At 37.4% G+C, this 18,769-nt stretch overlaps 1 protein-coding gene across 2 annotated transcripts in view; it reads left to right on the forward strand.

The window, feature by feature from the left end:
• Nucleotides 1–18,769, forward strand: part of GRID2 (glutamate ionotropic receptor delta type subunit 2) — a gene marked incomplete at both ends in the record, with an annotated part of 694,960 nt that overhangs the window by 406,438 nt on the left and 269,753 nt on the right. The window contains one exon of one of the 2 annotated variants that reach the window (XM_082281726.1): nt 4,213–4,497. The exons of the other annotated variant lie outside the window; for it this stretch is intronic. Within the exon in view, the coding sequence (XP_082137852.1) occupies nt 4,213–4,497 (285 nt within the window). The remainder of the gene's footprint in view (nt 1–4,212; nt 4,498–18,769) is intronic. 2 annotated transcript variants of the gene reach the window in all.

The raw sequence follows: 18,769 nt of genomic DNA on the forward strand, positions 1-18,769 counted from the left end.
ACTGCTACTGAAGTCTCTAGAGATCTTATACTACTTTTTTTCCAGTTTGGCACATCAGTTAACAGTAGATGAGGGTGATGTGATTTACTATCAGGAAGAACATGGGAGAAATAAGTAAGAAAATTCTCACTTTCATAGCAATAGTTAATTCTCAGTAATCCCCTTTTCTTGGCATTTCTTATTTATTCCTACATCTGTTTTTAACTTGCTCTTATTTATAGGGTTTTTTTGTTTTGTTTTCTTTCTAAATTACAGCAACTAGTAGTTATTTAAGGACCTACCATTGTTTCCATTTTAGAGAAAACTCATTTTAAGGACACATTTGTTACCACAGCCATTTAAATTCTGCTTTGCTGGAAGTGCTTGTACAAGCTGATAGCCTAGATGTAAATTATTTATTTCAAATTGAATTGGCTGTTGTCTTTATTTTTTAAAAAATAGCATTCTAACCACAAAATTAGGTTTTTTATTTTCTTTAGATGCCTGCCAAACTAACAAGAGATTTTACTCGAAAAGATTGCTTTTCTGTTACTGGCGATTGGCCCACCAGTGCTGAAAATTCAGAAACTTTGCATTTTGAATAAAACCCAGATAAGCTGCAGAGTTAAACATAATGCTGAGTGCATGCCAGGGTGTGCTATGTGTGATATAGATATAGATATAGATAAAAATTGGAGAAGCATTTTACATCATCTTATTGATATTCTTAATATTCTCTTTATGCAATGCTTAAAATAATGTGATTAGTTTTATTCCTTTAGCTGGTGAAGATGAAGTTGTTAATAACATCTGCTGTGTGGTGGTTATAAGGGTGAACTAATATCTGGACAACAGATGTTTAAATGTAACTTACAGTGTGAATCAGTGTTTTAGAAACACTATTACTGAACTTCTGCCCCTTCTTTGCTAAATTTGTAATGGAGCTGTGTACAGGTCCATTTGAGTTTGGCATTTCTACAGACATGACTGAGGACTTAACAGACACAGCAATATTTTTATTTCTCTAGTTGATGGCAAACTAATATTCCTTGATCATATTGGCAGTGGACTAAATACCAGCTTGGAAATACAATCGACGAAGGAGGTTGTAGTAAATGAAATGGCAACAGAGTTTTGAATGCCAAGATAGCATTTAAGTGTGTGTGTATGTGTGTGTATATATATATATGTATATGTGTGTATATAGATATATATGTGAGTAGGTGGGTTTCTTAGTACAGATGGGGCAAAACAAAACTTGGATATTTCAGACTCAAGAAAGGAATGCAACCAGGATTTTCAATATGTCTGAACTGTAGCTTTTAGTCAATTGATAAGATACAGTTGAAAGATTTGGAACAGTAGGAAAAGGATTTTAGTAGAGTTTCTGTTAGTGAGGGGGGAAAAAAGGCTTGAGAAGATATAGATCTTAGTCTTGTGCTTTTTTGCAATCAACTCTTTTCATGGAGAGAACAAAACATCTGCTTGGCTGAGGAATATTTGAATATTGTCAATAATATTTTGACATATTGGATAGGCTTTACTTTGAATGTGTATATACTGCAGAAATTATATTTCTGCTCAAAGAATAATGCAGTCAGTTTTACTCAGAGGTGAACTCTCAAACTCATGCACTGATTTTCTAGAAAAAGCTGCCTCTGAAATATTGTCCCTTCTCCAGAGCTGACTCTCTGTGAATTAAATAGTCTCTAAGTGTGCAGGAGTAAGGTCTATTTGAGCATAATTAAGTGCCTATTGCTCGAATCCAGCACTCACAATTTTCATAAGCATTCCATGGAATAAAGAGACACCCAGGCAACTTCGGTCCTGAGGCTGTTGTAACAAATGTGATGCAGTGTCAAGGGAGAAGATTTTAATCCTTTTTTCAGTTTGTTTGTTGCCAGTATTAACATTCGGTCCTGTGGAGCTGAACGTTTCATGCTATTTCCTTCCCCTTCATGTTTCAATAACAATTTTCATAAAAAGCATTTCTCCCACTTCATGGCATTACAGGGAGTGGTTTTTCAGGGTCTGAAAGTGTGCCTGGAAATTTAGACATTTTCAAGCAATTTCTGTAATGCATTTTGACTTGGCTATATTTTTAAAAATCAGGTTTGAGAGACTGGAGGGTCACACTACATATTTTATTTGAACAGGTGACATCAGAGTCAAAAAACTTAAATTTTTGATGTATTAAAAATAGGCTTTTGCAAAATCTAATGAATTTTGTTCGTATCAATTCTATCAATATCTAACATTATATCAACAAAAATAGTTTTTGTCCCAAGCAGTAGCATTCTCACTGGGATATGCAACCTAGATATTGCAGTCTTTGGTACAGGAAAACCATATCAAGAAAGAGATTCAGCATCTCCCTAAAAATTTCACTTGACAAGTATTTTATCTTTGTTGAAAGTGATGATAAAGGACTGTAACAAGCAGCATAAAAGATGAATAGCTATTAAGATTGTTTTGAAATGTTCCAAATTTAAGAAACGTATGAGATGCTGATAATTCTGTTGTCCCATTACCAATCATATTTGATACTTTTCTGAAGAAGGATACTTTCAGTTGTTGAAAATGTGTTACCTTTAACTTGAAAGTCCAGAAGCTGAGCTGTATTCAGAGCATGTAACAGAGGGAACAGCTTATCCTAAGCCAAAACACTTTGAAAGCTCTCTGTGGGAACGCTCTCTCTCCCATAGTTATCTGCATGAAGGAACTCAGAAGAGTTCACAAGGGACAAAACCTCAGCAGCAGCATCAGTAGGCCCTGGGAAAACACACTTTCATGTTCCAGATCTCTGTCTCTTCATGAGAATAATGCTCTAGCTTTAGGAGAAGGTGGTTCGCTGCACTCATGACCTCTGGTGATGTCCTTTGGCTTCAAAATCAATCTCCATATGGGCCTGAATGTGGAACTCCTTTCCTCACACTGAAAATATTCCCCTTGAGATCAATAGGTGTTTGCAAACTAAAATATTACTTAGTGTGAGTAAGAGCCATATGATACAAGGCAACAGGTCTGGAACTAAAATATGGTTTTATATTTTTAGGGGAATATTTTCTCACATGTGGGTTTCTTGCTTTTGCTTGCACCTGTTGCATGTGCAGAATAGTCCTGCAAAATAAGTAATTGTACAGTTTAGTATTAGATATTAATATGTAAATACATATTAATCTTTGCCATCCCATTACTCATTTACATGTGTAAATGCAGGTTAACTGCTTGTGTAACTCTGCCAGTGGCAAACTAAGTATTTCAAAATTTAACCTTGGGTGTGCTCTGGGGAATTACGCTACAAGTCCATGTTATTTCTTCATTCAAGCTCTCCACCATGTTAGAAACACAGTATAGACTCTGGTTCACGGGGTAACCCTTAAAAATTACTGACATAATTTTTGATTTCTTTGCTATTTATTGATTGCATCAACATTATTCATGATAAACACCTTTTGTATTAATATGGATGTCACTGGTATTATACTCAGGGCTGTCTACTGTAACTGATAGGACCATTAGTAAGGTGTCGTATTTTGCACAGTCAACTTCTTGCCTTTCTTAAGGAGGTGAGGAAAGTAAATGTATAGAAACTGTTCACTGAATTTTGAAAACATTTTGCTATTTATAAAACTAGCTTTTTGAGAGGGAGAGTTGTTTGTCTTCTAAAGAAAATGATAAGTTTACGTTAGATATACATATACCATATATACATATACCTCTTAAACCCCAAAACAAACTGCATTTTTCCTTGGACAGGTTAATGTCCATAATGCTATTCAGTTGTCGTCAAAAGTTGACAGAAAGCTTGAGCTGTTATTTCTTTGAGTTTTCCCTGTATAATGCAATGATATTATTATTCGTGGAGCTGTTGTGCTAGGCTTTGAAAAGTACTTATTTCCTTGGGTGGTCACGACAATTCCATAGCTGAAATCAGTTCTTAGTGTTTTTGAGAAGATCCAGTGGTGGGTCTCGTTTCTAAGGGAGAATTCATTTCTGGATAGGGTGGACAGGACAGTCTTACACCTTATACCACAAGACACCTCAAAATGAATAGACTAGCTTCATGATTTTGATTAATTTCATGTCTGGATTACTCAATCTGAAAAATGTACCCATATTTTCCTTGATTGATGCTGTTGTGTTTCAGCTCCCAGTGTTTGTGTTTTGACAGCAAGCAGGCCCTGTGCACTGACCCGCTCTCACTCCCAGTGTCGCTGTGTTTTCTTCCAGCCTGTGACCTGATGAACCAAGGCATCCTGGCCCTCGTCAGCTCCATCGGCTGCACGTCAGCAGGATCCCTGCAGTCTCTGGCCGACGCCATGCACATCCCTCACCTCTTCATCCAGCGCTCCACGGCAGGAACGCCAAGGAGCGGCTGCGGGCTCACCAGGAGCAACCGCAACGATGACTACACGCTCTCCGTGCGGCCCCCCGTCTACTTAAATGATGTCATCTTGAGAGTGGTCACAGAATATGCCTGGCAGAAATTCATTATTTTTTACGATAATGACTATGGTAAGTATTTATTTAGCAGGGTGATTTTTGTCAAATCCATAATCCTGTTGAAAAATGTCATATTAGAGCTTTATAGTCTTCCAATGGATTATGTTTTGCTTGTGAACATTTATGGTTCTGGCAGCATTTCACAGCACCTCAGAGAAATCTACTTCTAAAATCCATCAGCATTTAAAGATTTATTTGATAATGTCTTTGTTAGAGTTAGCTGATAAATGAAGAACTTATGTGTTTTTCTATTCTGCCCATGTTTCCGAAGCATAAAAGTTTTTAGCAAACTCTTTTGGTTTTTTTGGACTGTAGAAACATAAAATGACAACTCAAGAAGCAACATGTAAGATTTGCATTCTGTAGATTTATTTATTGTGTAGTAAATCTCTTCTGTTTGTTGGCATCTATTTTCTGGCCAGAATCTGAAGCAGGGGTGAATGTAGGTCACAGGTTTGGCAAGAACGAGGTGCTAGTCATAAATATAAAACATGTAAAAAGAAGTTCTGGAGAGTGAAGAACTTGAGGGGGGGGGGGGGGCTTGGAAAAGACAAGATTCCCTCTTTTTCGAGTTTATTCAGTGTTCCTGGAAGGTGCTGAATCGGTGGTTTTTGTGTGATAGAGTAAGTGTGACACAGATGGCGTTGTCACAAGACTGTACCATCCAGCTCCGTGAAATCAGCCAATTGTGGTCCAGATATTTTCTACAGCTGACAGGAGAACTGGAAAGATTTCTCTACTATGTATCTACTATACTAAATATCTAACGAATTTAATAATCTTTATTTCTACGGAAAATTGCTTTGCAACCAGACCTGTTTTCTTCAGATGCATCCAATATTCATAAGTAATCATGACTGGCTTGGATGAGCATTTTAAAACTTATTTTCAAAGTTAAATCTTTAAGTTATAGGAAAATGCTCACTTCAGTGGAATGCTGTGCATAATATCTGGTTCATTCAGGTCAGGTGTTATTGATTTTTGTTCGCTGCCTACATATTAAATTCTTAAATTAGAGCAACAGAAAATGATGAATAGGAAAATCCTTCTTTATAATAAAGCAGCACCTAAAAGTACCAGCCATGGAATAAGGAACACACACACCCCTACAAAACAAATAAACAAAAACCAAAATATCCAAAAATCTCATGGCAAAGAGTATTGTTCAGAAATTGAGTTTATGTATTTAATTGCCAGGTATCTATGAAGACAACTATGAACTTTTCATTTAAGAGTTATATTTTAGTAGGTATTTTTGAGTTTAAAAGCCTCTAGCAAAATTTTATAATTAATATCTTTGAATAATTATATTCAAAAATACAGGGTTTAAATTATTCAGGTTTCAATTCTTAATTTGAGAATCTAGTTCAGACACCATGTTATTTTATCCTTGATAGCTGGCTAAGAACTTCATAATGGTGTGACTTCTGTAACAAAGATGCCTGTCTACCTGCCTGCAGGGAATAAGTTTCAGAGCAGTAGCTCTTTCAGTGACACATCATCTGCACATGGGACCTGTGGAAAATACTAAGTCTCTGTACTACCCTCTCTGGCATTCTGAATTCAGTAGTCTACAAGTAATGCCATACTAACCAAGACAGATTGGCAATCTGACTGATTAGTGATCACCATCACAAACATCAGGAAAAGGTGCAAAAAAAATTTCTGCATTTAGTATATACTGAGCAGTATATTTCTAACCATTTGTGTGGCTTGAGTATTTTGGATAGGAGGGGGGAGTAGGTTGTTTTTTTTGGGGGAGGGGTGTGCGTGCATAGCTTGAAATTTAATACCACAGATGATTTTAAATACAACCTGATTTTTAAATTAACCTGCAACTCTGAGTAGACATATTAGTTGTGCAAAAGTATGTTACTTTAAACTGTATCAAGCTAAATCCTTGATTTCAACAGCCATCCCAGGGCAGCAACCAATTTCTGTATTCTTCTTTTGCTTCCTACAGTTTCTTTATAAAATTTTTTGTTGTTTCCTCCTCCATTTTTAATAATGAACAGGGGAGCCAAACTTTCAGATCACCATCTCTAACCTGAGGCCTCTCATTCTTTCTATTACTATGAGAGTTGTTCACTGGCTCTCCATTCCCATGTGTTGCTCATACTGGAATGCCCCTCTAACTCTTGTCTACCCTGTGTCAGGTAAAATCATTTTGTCTATCCATAATTCTTTTACCCAGTTTTTTACCTATGACAGCAATTTTTCTCAGACACAGGATGACATTATTTTCTTAGTAGCCCCTAGAGAGTAATCTTGCCAGATTGTTGTAAATATTAACAAATTATATCATTTTCTCCCCTTTTCCTGCTATTTTATTGATGAACTAAAACCATTTCTCTTATGTTAGCAGCACACATTTTCTCTTCTGGGATTTTCTATTGATGGAAGAGGGACTAGCACAAAGAGAGGGACAAAGAAATTAATGTCATGAAAAGAGGAGCTGGAATCACTTCTTAATGGATTACAGAGTGGATAAGTCTGAATTCAGTATTCACCATGCTTTGAGCAGCAGGTTGGACAGTGTGATGTCCTGAAAACCCATACAACTCTAATCATTCCATGATTCTGTGATGTTTGAAAAACCCATTCTTTAGGTGGGTCTGTAGATGTGAAATGTTTTTACAAATTAAAAAAAAAAGATTGCAGCATTAGCTTGGATTTTTTTTAAAGAGAGTTGGCCCAAGAACTCCAGAAGACCCTGAGGAAGACAACATTGCTGTTAGCTTCTGTGCCTGTTTTAGAAAGAAGTCAAGACTAGGCATGCAGATATGGGGTGGAAGTCCAGGGATAATCCATCCTTTTGGTCAGTTTCAGTGCAGCTAAGGGTGATTGTAATTTCCTCTGGAAGATCCCAGTCCCATTCCTCAGTTTGCCTGAGAAGTTCTGCTTCATTGTGAGACTTATTTATTTGCTCCACTCATACAGACCTAAAACAAAATTCTTGCTAAAAGTTTTGCTCAGTGTAACCGTTTGCAGCAGTTAATATTAGAAATTTTAATAGAATATGTAGTATTAAACATTGAAGTAGATGGGAGTTCGATACCTGCCTTAGAATTAATTTCATATTAGGAAGAGGTTATTGATATGTTGTGCACAGCCCTCTGCAAAACTGATGTTTGAACAAGCAGCGATTTCTTACCCTGGTGGTATTTTTTCATGTGCAGTGATTTCTCCTTCTCAAAGTGTATATCATAACATGAAGTGGTGCCTCCACAGCAGTAAATGACTCTTGAGAAATAAATAGAATATAGATTCTGGTATGTATTCATCTTTTTCTTTTTTTTTTTTTTTTTCTTCATCGTTGCAATCTTTTTGTAAGTTAGAAAATGAAAAAACCCTGATTGACTGATTCCAGCAACCAGCAGAATTCCAGTACTTTCCTTTCCAATAAATTTTGTATAGTGATTTAATTTAATTACTTAAAACTAAATACTTTAGTTGTATTACTGAAATTATTTCCAGTAATATTTTTGCTCTATGAAGAAAATGGGCCTTTCATATTTAAAATAAATTTTCCTACAGTAAAATTGGGATCTTATCCAAAGCACAAACTGTGCTAAACCAGTTGCCTTGCACCTTCAATATAAGCTGCAAACCTTTATGTGTCAATTTATCAAAATCATAGTTTTTTAATCCTATCAGTAGAATTGCTTTCAAATTTTATCTTGCAGTCTATCATTGATTCCTTTTCATTATCAGGGCATTTTTTATAATGGAAATGTTTTCTGCAGGTCTGAGAATAATTTGCCCACTGTTATTCTCCTTAAAAATGTCAAATTCTTATTGTGAATATAAGTAGATGAGTATATTCAGTTTTACTGTTTTAACACTACTGTACTAATATCTAAATGTTAGAAACTTCAGGTCTACTTAAAGGTTCTTTACTGACAAAGAAAGTTAACTCTTTGAAGGAAGCAATTCTTTCATTATGTCATAACCAGCTGGGTGTTGAAAAAGTGAGGTAGAAATGCATTTCTTAAACAATTGATATCTAAGTTTTCAAATTGTTTCTTTTCCAAGCAAGATTGTAGGTAGGCTAAGACAAAACAAAGGATGTCTTGATAATTGTAAAAAAAATATTTTCTTACTGTTGACTTAGTTAAGCTAAGTAAAGACTCGAGAAAAGCCATAGTCTCTTGTCAGTGGTAGAGCCTTCCCAGTAACAAATGTAAGGCTAACTAACAGTAGCAGTTAGTGAGTGGGGGTGTGAGAAAAGAGAACATTTTTGTATGAGCAGGCTTAAGTGATATTGTATTTCATTTGCTACAACTGTATCTGCAGTTTATAAATTCAGATGAACTTTTGAAAATCAGAACAAGTCGTCTTTTCCCCAGTCCTTGCACTCTGCAAGCATGATCTAGACCAAACTCTCAGTGCAGACAGTTCCCTTGTATTCAGTGTATTTTGTTAAGTTAAGGCCTGCCCAGGACCTGAAATCTGATTTTTTTTAAGAAAATTTAATGCAAGGATATTAAAAGCATTCAAGAACAAGTCTGCACTTCTTCAAAGGCCATTAAAGAGGATCTTCTTGTGGAGATAAAGAGTAGGCGGCATGAAATGCAGCAAAATTATGCAGTAGACTGATGCCTTTCTTAAAGTGCTGTTAAAATTACTATCCACACAGTATGTACAAGCCAAATTTATTTCATTTAAGCAGCCAAATCAGCTCCTACTCACTTCATTCTTGACTGCTCAGCTCAATCTGTAGGATCACTGTGCAGAGGACGTTTGTGCATCTCTTTCTTACAAGCAGATGTAGAGACCGGGGAGCTCCTCCACTAAGTCTGAATTCTTCCCTAGGAGCATCAGCACCCTTTCAGGGAAGGCATTTTCGTATGGGACACTACAAATGTATAACTTACACCTTTGGAAATCACAGAGTTTGGATTTGGAAAAAGAACCAGTGCCATCTGTAAATATTTTGAGCAAGCTTTACCAAGTTTTTAATCTTTATGGCTTCAAGTTCAAAGCGAGCAAAATGCAGTTTGAAATAGCAAAACCTATCTCATCCACAGACTGGCACCTGACAATTGCCAGTCCCCAAAAGCTAACATGTAAAAGACAGATACATTTCATGGAATTAAATAGTAATTTGAGACCAGAATGTGTGAGCCCAGGCCGTATAAGCAGAGTGATTGAGCTGGAATTCCAGCATACTGTTGGGTTTTATCTCTGTGGTGTATCAACAAGGGGCAAGCTTTTGCAATTCATGTTTTACTCTTGGGCAGTTTACAGCTTACTGTATTTTCCAGGAAAAAATGTAGATACTTTTCTGTAGTAGTAAATTCTTTATGAAGAAACCAGCAAATCACTGCAAGATCATAGCTGTGAATTTTGTGCACTTTACAGCATAGGTATCTCTGCATTTCTAAGATGAAAGACAGTCTAGCTGTTTGAAAACATTTATTTTGAATGTTAAAGTAGATAGAAAGATTCTGCAATTTTCCTCTTGAAAGGTTTAGGGAATAAGATTTTTTTCCTGGATAATTATTTTAGTCTTAATCACCATTCTTTTATAGTGATGACAGTAACATTTTAAAACCCTTCTGTATTTCATATTAAAAGAAAAAAATTCTTAACCCCACTTCTCTTTCCAAATTTCTGGCATAACCTCGTGTATTTCATCCCAGCATGCTTTTGATATGCAGCCACCAATGGAGATCCATGCAATATTTACTGATTCCAGAACTAAGATATCCTTGCTTACAGTTTTTTGACCATCCTACTAATACTGCAGATATTTGGCAGTGGATATTTGTCATTCCCTTAGGTGGTAGTTTAATTTTAACTTTTGTAAAGAGGAGAAAAAAGCAAGCATTAAGGCTATGGAAGGGGATTTGCTCTGTGAGGCTGAAGGAGGCATTCCCATAGGAAACCGAGGTTGAAAAAGTAATTGTCAAGACTTGGTTGGAGCAAAAGGGAGGAGCTTAGCAGTAAGAAAGAGTTTAGTGGGCCTCTGTCTTGAAAAACTTCCTCATGGATCTCCCTTCTTGCTCCTTTATCATATACAGGAGTTTCAGATTATTTCTGCACAAGGAAAGAATGAAGGCAGTGGTGTGAGGTACCTGGCCAGTAGAAGCTGTCTCAAGCTCAATCTGAGAGATGATTTTGGAGCAAGAGACAAAATAAAACAGAATCTTAAGGAGAGAGCAGTGACGTCTCTATTACTGAGTTCAGCCTAAGTAAACAGGTCTGTGAAGCTATGAAGATAAAAGAGCATTATCCCCATCCCTACCCCAGAAACGCAGTGGTTTTCAAGTAAATTGAGTGTAATGCTAAAGAACTGGAGTGCTATTCTTTAAAGATCCTGGAAAAACAGGGATTATACCTGGAACTTGAAAGGCTGTGCTGCTTGCAGAAAGACCACCTCCTGTGTTTTAAAGCATGATGTTCTGGGATGATGCCCATCAGTATGTGGGCCCCAAATTCCCAGCATTTCCTAAAACCATGTAGAATAAGTGATCCTGTGGACACTTTCCTGCACACACATTTTTCCATAAATAAGTATGATGACCACTGACATAGACGTGCTTGAAACCATAACATTTTCTAATCATTTTAAGTTTTAATGCAAGTTTAATAAAGACTCATAAAAGAATCATGCTCTTTTTAATCGATTGCAAATGCTTATAATTACCCTGAGGCTGTTTTCAGCTGCTTGATGACTATAATATTCTCAAGTCTGTCTCCAGACAGTCTTAAAACTGTTTATTACTCATCTGGCTCTTTGCCAGCTTCCCACACTCATTTGCTTCACTGTGCCTCAATAAACATATAATTAATTCAAGCTTATTACTGATTTTTTTTTCCCATTAGTATTTATTACGTCATTCAGATAAGGAAAGGAGCATTGATTTTCAGCTGTAACTTTCGTGTGTCAGGTGAGAACTTCTGGCACAACTTGCATTTGCTGATTGACATTACCACTGCAAATTGGGTATATATTTTGGGCGACCCTAAAATTATTCAGCTTCTGAATTATACTACAAAATTTCTCAAGTGGAAAAGTGGACATGCTTCTCCTTTTCAGACACATAACACTTGGAGAAATGTATTGCAGGGACTATAAGTGAATATGTAGAAAGATAAGAGAGTGTTTGTCACTCCCTCATGTTGCAGCCCTTATGGAGGGGATGAGTAAAGTGTTCAAAGGTTTCACCTGACAGACCTGTGTTCTGTTAGTAAGCTGGGGTCAAGATAAAACTGTAGATGTTCTCCCAATAGCTGTGCAGAGGCAAAACTCTGTAAATGAGGTGCTATTTTAAGGTTTTGAAGAGGTAGGTACAAGATTTCATTTGTATATGCAGCCTGCATCAGAAGTAATTTATTTAAAGAATATTTGAAAACCTGAAGCTTACACTGGTATCTGCTACTGTTTGCTAAGTATTTTTCCACTCCTAACACATTGTTCTATCTTCTCAGAAGTATCAAAATTGAGTTTGTAAGTTTATATTTTGGCAGCTATATAAATGAACCGTAATCAAATGAGAAAACTATTGAGAAAAGTAATTTTTATGTGTTGAATTGAAGAAATTATATCACCATTGGGAAAAAAAAAAAAAAAGAATGAATTAGGTATAATAACATCATAAATGTCAAGTAGTATCACGAATTGAAAAGAAAACTTGTCTCTGTGAGTTTAAACCAGTCAAGAAAAAGAGGAAGCAGAGAGATAGGAAAGAGCTAGAAAATATTTATAGCACTACTGCTAAATCTTAGTTTATCAGCTTTACTTTTGTAGGTTATGTTTTTCACAGCACCAGTTCACTCATAAAATATTCCTGTTTCTATGCTGTAAACTTTTTAATCAAATGAAAATGCTCTTTAGGAAGAGATCGATGCACAGAGAACAGTTTGTCTTAAGGAAGTTTATAATGTGTATAGAATCATGGGATAGCTTGGATTGCAAGGGACCTTAAACATAATCTAGTTCCAATGCCCTCCCATGGGTAGGGACACCTTCCACTAGATCAGGTTGCTCAGAGCCCCAACCAGACTGACCTTGAACACTTCCACAGATGGGACATCCACAGCTTCTCTGGGCAACCTGTGGTAGTGCCTCACCACCCTTATAGTCAAGAATTTCTTCCTAGTATCTAACCTAAATCATCCCTCTTTCCTTTGGAACTCATTACTCCTTCTCCTATCACTACAGTTCCTGGGGCAGAGTCCCTCTCTGGCTTCCCTGTAGGCCCTCTTCAGGTACTGGAAGGTTGTTATGAGATCTCCACACAAGATTGTCGTCTGCAGGCTGAACAGCCCCAACTTTCTCAGCGTGCCAAGCAGACACACATTGTTCACTGCAAGGACACTCTCTTTGTTGCTCTTTACCCCACCTCCCTGGAAGGGGATGCATTGTTCCTCATGCTTACGACAACCAACAGGGAGTAGCAGTGACTTACAGGGAGAGTTGGTGAATCACACAGATGGACTTATATAATATATATTTATAGTTGCTATTTAATAAAGACTTTTATCTACACAGAGATATAAAGTTCTGTTGTACAGGATTTAAGCATAATTTTTTAAGTTAGGCATGATTTGGAGGCACCAGGCAGGGACAATTCATTTCTTTGCAACAGGTTGTTTCGCTCAAACACAACCCATAGGAGCCTTTTGGAAATCTCTAATGCAAACTGTGGTCAAAAGGAAATTGAACTAAGAGATTGAAAGCAGGTTACACAGTCAAAAGTACATGGATAGAATATATTGGCGTCAGTCTTCACGAGTGAGGCTGGTGATCGCAATCTGACTTCCTTTCTATTTTTTGAGAAGCTACAGTAACAACTGATACTCTGAAGGATTACTTCTAGCTTTATTCTTATTTATCTTTTTTACTCTTTGCTTTTTCCCTCTTTCTTTCCAGTCAAAAAAAAAAAAAAAAAAAAAGGCAAAAAGAAACTCAAAGGAAGTATCTTTTTTCAACCATCAGTAAGGTTCAAAACTGAAGTCTTGCAGGATTTGAAAACTGCAAATTTTGGTATCTTTCCCCCAACACTGATTCAGCTGCTCAAGACTATCTGTATTGATTTAATTTATTTAAAGGACAATTTCTAATAACTGATGTATAATACAACACAAGAGTAGCTAATGTAAATGATATTTGAAAGAACATTTAAAATAGGGTTTACATAGATATTTCATTAATGCCAAAATAGTTCATATCAAAGAACAAAAATTGCAATCGCCTGCTTACCTTTCAATTTGAACTGGAAACATCTTCAAAAAGGAAAAAAGTATACAAGTGTATTTTTTTTCATTTTTCTCAGTTCAATGATACTAAAAAAATTGAGACAATTTGTTGTCTTCTTTTTTTACGTGTAAAAAATGTCAGAAAATTACAAACAAGGAGGAAAAAGACCCTGGTCATTTGTACCATTTACAAATGTTCAGTTTCTCTCAAGATATATCTCCACTTCTTAGGCTGCACAAATTCTGATATTATAAATGAGATTTTATATGTAATTAAACATTTGGGCTTGAATTTACTTCTAATGAGCTTGAAGTACTGCTATATTCTCTGAAGTTCATCATCCAGATGAAATTGCTCAAGTAACTGTCCCTCTCAGTTCCCACATGCTAATATGAAAAAGCTGTGATGATTTTTTTTTTTTTAAATTAGTTTTAATTTGGCGGTTCAACAAATTACATATAAGACAATTAATGAGAGGGAGTCCCACTGCTGTGCAAGTAAAATGAAGGACTGTTACTGAATCGTGCTGCTAAATTGTTGTTTTCATCAGGCTGGATCTTAATCACGTTAATAGATATCAGGGTGCACAGGAACGCAAACGATTTGCGCAAGCCTTTACACAGAGCAGGGGCACCATCGGAGTCTGGCTGAAGCTGCACACCTCCCTTGTGTACAGTGCATTACCACAGTTAATAGCTGCTGTCATGCTAGCCAGCGTTGTGTAAGGAAGAATCACTGTGGTACACTTGTAAAACTATCTTGATAAGAATTTGAATAGTGTTATTTCTTGCACAATGGCTTTTCTCATCATCTGTACAAATAAAGTGGTCTTTTGCACAAATTAGCCAGTGAATATTTATGACAGGCACATTCACCTTTACCACCACAGCTGAATCAGTTGGTATTTATCAGCCAGATACTCTGAGGAGAATGTTCTCAGATCTGAAATGCCATCAGAGGGAGGATGAGCTAATGACTGTAAGCCAGGCTTGAGATAACCAAAGTGCACAGTGAGTGCCTTGTAATTTAGGTGGAACACAATGTTACGGGTGGATGGATTAATTTATTACCATTAGTGAGTAGTGCCATCTTTCTCTTCTCCTGATTATAGTGTGATCTGAGAATTTTTTTATGAACTTTGCATCTACTTGTAGATGTTTCCTTTTTAATAAGGGTGTAAGAGGTACTTAGCATATGAGTTATTTAATATTTGCTGTTTATTTTATTCAGCTTATAAAATCTTCACTGCATATGCATCCTGGTATTCCTGTATGAGATGCCTGAAAACCAACATGTATTGTTCTAGGATGCCCTGATTATTAGGCTTTCTCCAAGATGGATTTGGGGACTTGCTCCCTCTGTATAAAACAGAGATGGCAAAGGAAAGTTGGGGGGGGGGGGGGGGGGCAGAGAGAGCAAAAAAGTGAGATGAGATCTGGTTCCATCATTAAAAGAAATCCTTGTGCAAGAATCATAGAATGTCCTGAGTATGAAGGGACCCACTAGGCTCATTAAAGTCCCATGCCTGGCCCTGCTCTGGACAGCCCCAAAAGTCACACCATGTGTGTGAGCTTTCTATTAAGTGGTTCTTATTGTTAGGTGAGGTCTGAGTGTTCCTGCCAGGCTGGTCATTTAAGATTTAGACCTGTAGTCTGTGAAGGGCACTTTGCTCTTCTCTGAGCACGCTCTGTATTTAACATACTTACCTGTTTCTTGTGCTTTCTTGGGTATCAAAAAGATTGTTCAATGAAAAGATGGGGTGTGAGTTTATGCTTCATTTCCTAAATTCTTCCTTAGGTCAGAATCCACAGCAGCTGACACAGTAATGACAAGTTTGGTGAAGCTGCCACCTGAATTCAGATCTCAGCTGGGGCAGTGTTACACTGACTACCTGCATTTGAATATATCAGCCAGGTCTGCAAAGCTTCAGAGGCTCTGGGCCTTGAGCTCACCTCTGCAGGATGCTCTGTGTTATGAGCCTCAGCTGTGGGTGCAGCCAGGCTGGTGTGCCCAGTGCTGGACCTGCTGTGCACCAGCAGTCCAGACTGTAAGACCTCCCTGTAGACCTCAGCCTTGTGGCATGGTTGTTTATGCCAGGGAAGGCCTTGAAACAGAGGCCTTGAAAAATTTTGCTTGCTTTGTTTTTTAGCGTTTCCAAGACAACTTCACAGTCTCTTACACTGAACACAGTTTTGGTTATAAGGAGAATGTTTGGTAATGTTTCATGTAATTTTCCAGTCTGGTTTAACCCTGTAGGTGATGCTGATTACAGAGGGGTACTCTGTTCTTGTGCACACAAGACTGGGAGTGATGCCTGCCTAGTGAAAAAAACACAAAATGTAGTACTAAATAATAGTGGCACTGAGCTGGGAGAAGAGACAGCAACTTTGGCTTCAGCATTGATCTCTCTCTATGTGCTAAGTTTGGCTTTGATCACCAAGGAGGATAATTAATAATGGTGATAATGGGGAAACTCTTTTGAATTTCTGGCTATGACTATGACTCATCTGACTTAAATAGAAAGTAAAAGTGTGACTTCTGTCTGGGCAACAGGTTGGCTAGCAAATTCAGGGCAAGAAACACCTGTGTTCCAGACATGAACAGTCTTGTGTCTTCTCAGAAAAGCCATCTGTGCCACAGGTTTCTTGCCAGATTTTTCTGCAGAAGGAGTTTATCTATTAAAAAGATGATTCCACAGTTCAGTGTGGATATGTGCCACTTTCAGACAATCCACGCAGGAAAGATAATGCTGCCCATTCAGTGGCAGCATCTGTTCTTTGGCATACTCTTTGAATATGATCATTGCTAGTGACTTGCTGCTGAAATATCGGAAGTACCATCATGATTTAAATAGCATTTAAATTGCAGGGTGTTTTAATATGCTTTCTGCTGTTTCACAGCATCAGGTGAGCACCACCAATAGCTCCATTCTGCTACTGGGTAAGCCAAGATATAACCAGTGTCTATGTTTATTTCCTGCCTGTATCTTTTTGTTGCACTAATGCCAAAGACAGAAGTAATAAAGAAGAAGTAGGAATCCTGGTTTGGTACATTTTCCATTAGAATGGTGGTATTTTCCTAAAAGCATATCACACAAATGCAATACAGTTGGCACAGTCACCTAATAAATGTAGAGAATGATACTGGATGTCTGTCCCTTTTGTCCCATCATTTAGTGAAGAATCAGTATAATTGTTTCATTGTTTATATGCAGAGCTTCATGGCAAAGAAAGACATTTGATTCTATAATCTGTCTTCTGGCCAACACAGATTATGCAGAATATCAGTCAATAACCCCAGTGTGTTTATAAATTCAGGTCAAGTGAAATTATGTTCTTGTTTTGAAAAAGGACAAATAAAACTTTGCTTGGTGGTTCCTGCTTACCATGTGCTGGTGTCAGAAAATATATGGATTTTTGAGATAGAATTTAAGTCTTTAAAAAGGCTTTCATAGCCTAAGTAAATTTTCTTCCTGATATTTTGATAGCATATTTGGATCCCATCTGCAAGTGCTCCTTGTGCTTCAATGATTTTGACTTCAACCAGTTTTGCTCATTATATGATTTAATTAGTCTGGATCCTGAGTAATCCTCAGTGTATGAGCCCCAGGAATTTTAGAATTAAGGGGTTAAAGCAGAAAGAAGTTATTTTGTCATTTGCATAAAACTAAACATATTTGTAGCACTTCAAATAATCTTGTTGGCATTTAAAGTGCCAAAAAAATTCTAACATCTCTGATTAGAGTGAATCTAATTTTCCTGATTTAGATATTAAATAGAAGCTGTAATTAGTATCTGATTCTTATGGAGCTTTACTTTTAGTGTATGCATGTATTTTATTCGTGGTTAAACTATCCTACAAGTGTTTAGTAATACTGATATTTTGGCAGTGTCTGGAGAGTGAGGTTTTGGTGATAAATGTCTAAAATAGCCTTAATGCCTAAAATACCATTTCTTTCCAGTTCGTGGTATTTTGGAGCTCTAGACAAGAGACCCAGATTGCTGACTGTGACAGACTTCCAGGACTAACCCTGTTGAATAATTCTTGTGTACTGTTTGATTATAAGGTATTCCATGGCTGTTTCTTCATCATTTCTAGCATCTCAGTAAACTGCTGCTGGAGGATGATGGCTGTCTCTAATATTCTCTAGTTAGTTGATCTCTGCTGGTGATGCAGGCAGAGCCTTTTTTCTTCTGTGCAGACTGAACTTTTTTTTCTTATCCTACTGTCTGTGCCACCACCCCATAAGAAGAGCTGAGAGCAGGGGAAGTCGGTAGGTCAGGATGAAAGAGCTGAGTAGCCAAGCTGCTGTGAAAGAAAGTCTAATTGGAAGCTTTCTCAACTACAAGATGTCTCATGCAGAAAGACACATAAAAATCCTGTTCCTTCAGGTCTGACCATTCCCCTGGAAAATGAGTGATTGAGACAAGGAACTGATACAGCACCAAGGGTCTAAGAGGGAAGCAAAGCAGGAACTGCAGTCCCTCAGAGACTGGATCTAAGGCTACACATCTAGGAGAGACCAGATTTAGCATTCTAATGGGAGAAATATTTTCTGGTGATTTTCGCCACAAATGCCTTGTTAAACCTGAGGAACCTTTATTTTTTGGGGAAATGTTTCTTCAGAAATTCCCGTTGATGTGGGGTTACTGGTTTCCTTTCTTTTTCTCTTTTTCTTTTAACATAGTGCATGTTTTGGCTAGTGTCTGTTGTGTTGACTCTAAGGCTATTTCTTTTTCCCCTAACTGAGAGCAGTTGAGTGTGTGGGAGGTTGGCATGCCAGTAGGGAAGGCAGGTTGTCCTGCTGAGCATCTTCTGGGACAGCAGGTCAGAGCGACTGCTGGAGGGAAGAGTCACGTTAGGGAACTGGTGGCTCAGCTCCTGAAAACAGGTTGAGAATCTGCGGTAGTGAGCAGGGGTCAGATAGTGAGGACTCAGTGAGGCTGAAGGGATTTTCCTGAGGTCCAGAAGGCCCTGATCTGACTTGTGAAGTCATTGAATGATTTCAATTTTTAAGCATAAAGTTTGGCATTTTAGATAAAACCATTCAAAAGAGCAAAGGGAAGGAAAAGGTCA

The sequence above is a fragment of the Coloeus monedula genome (genome assembly GCF_965178545.1).
Source record: "Coloeus monedula genome assembly, chromosome: 5".
NCBI lineage: Eukaryota > Metazoa > Chordata > Aves > Passeriformes > Corvidae > Coloeus > Coloeus monedula.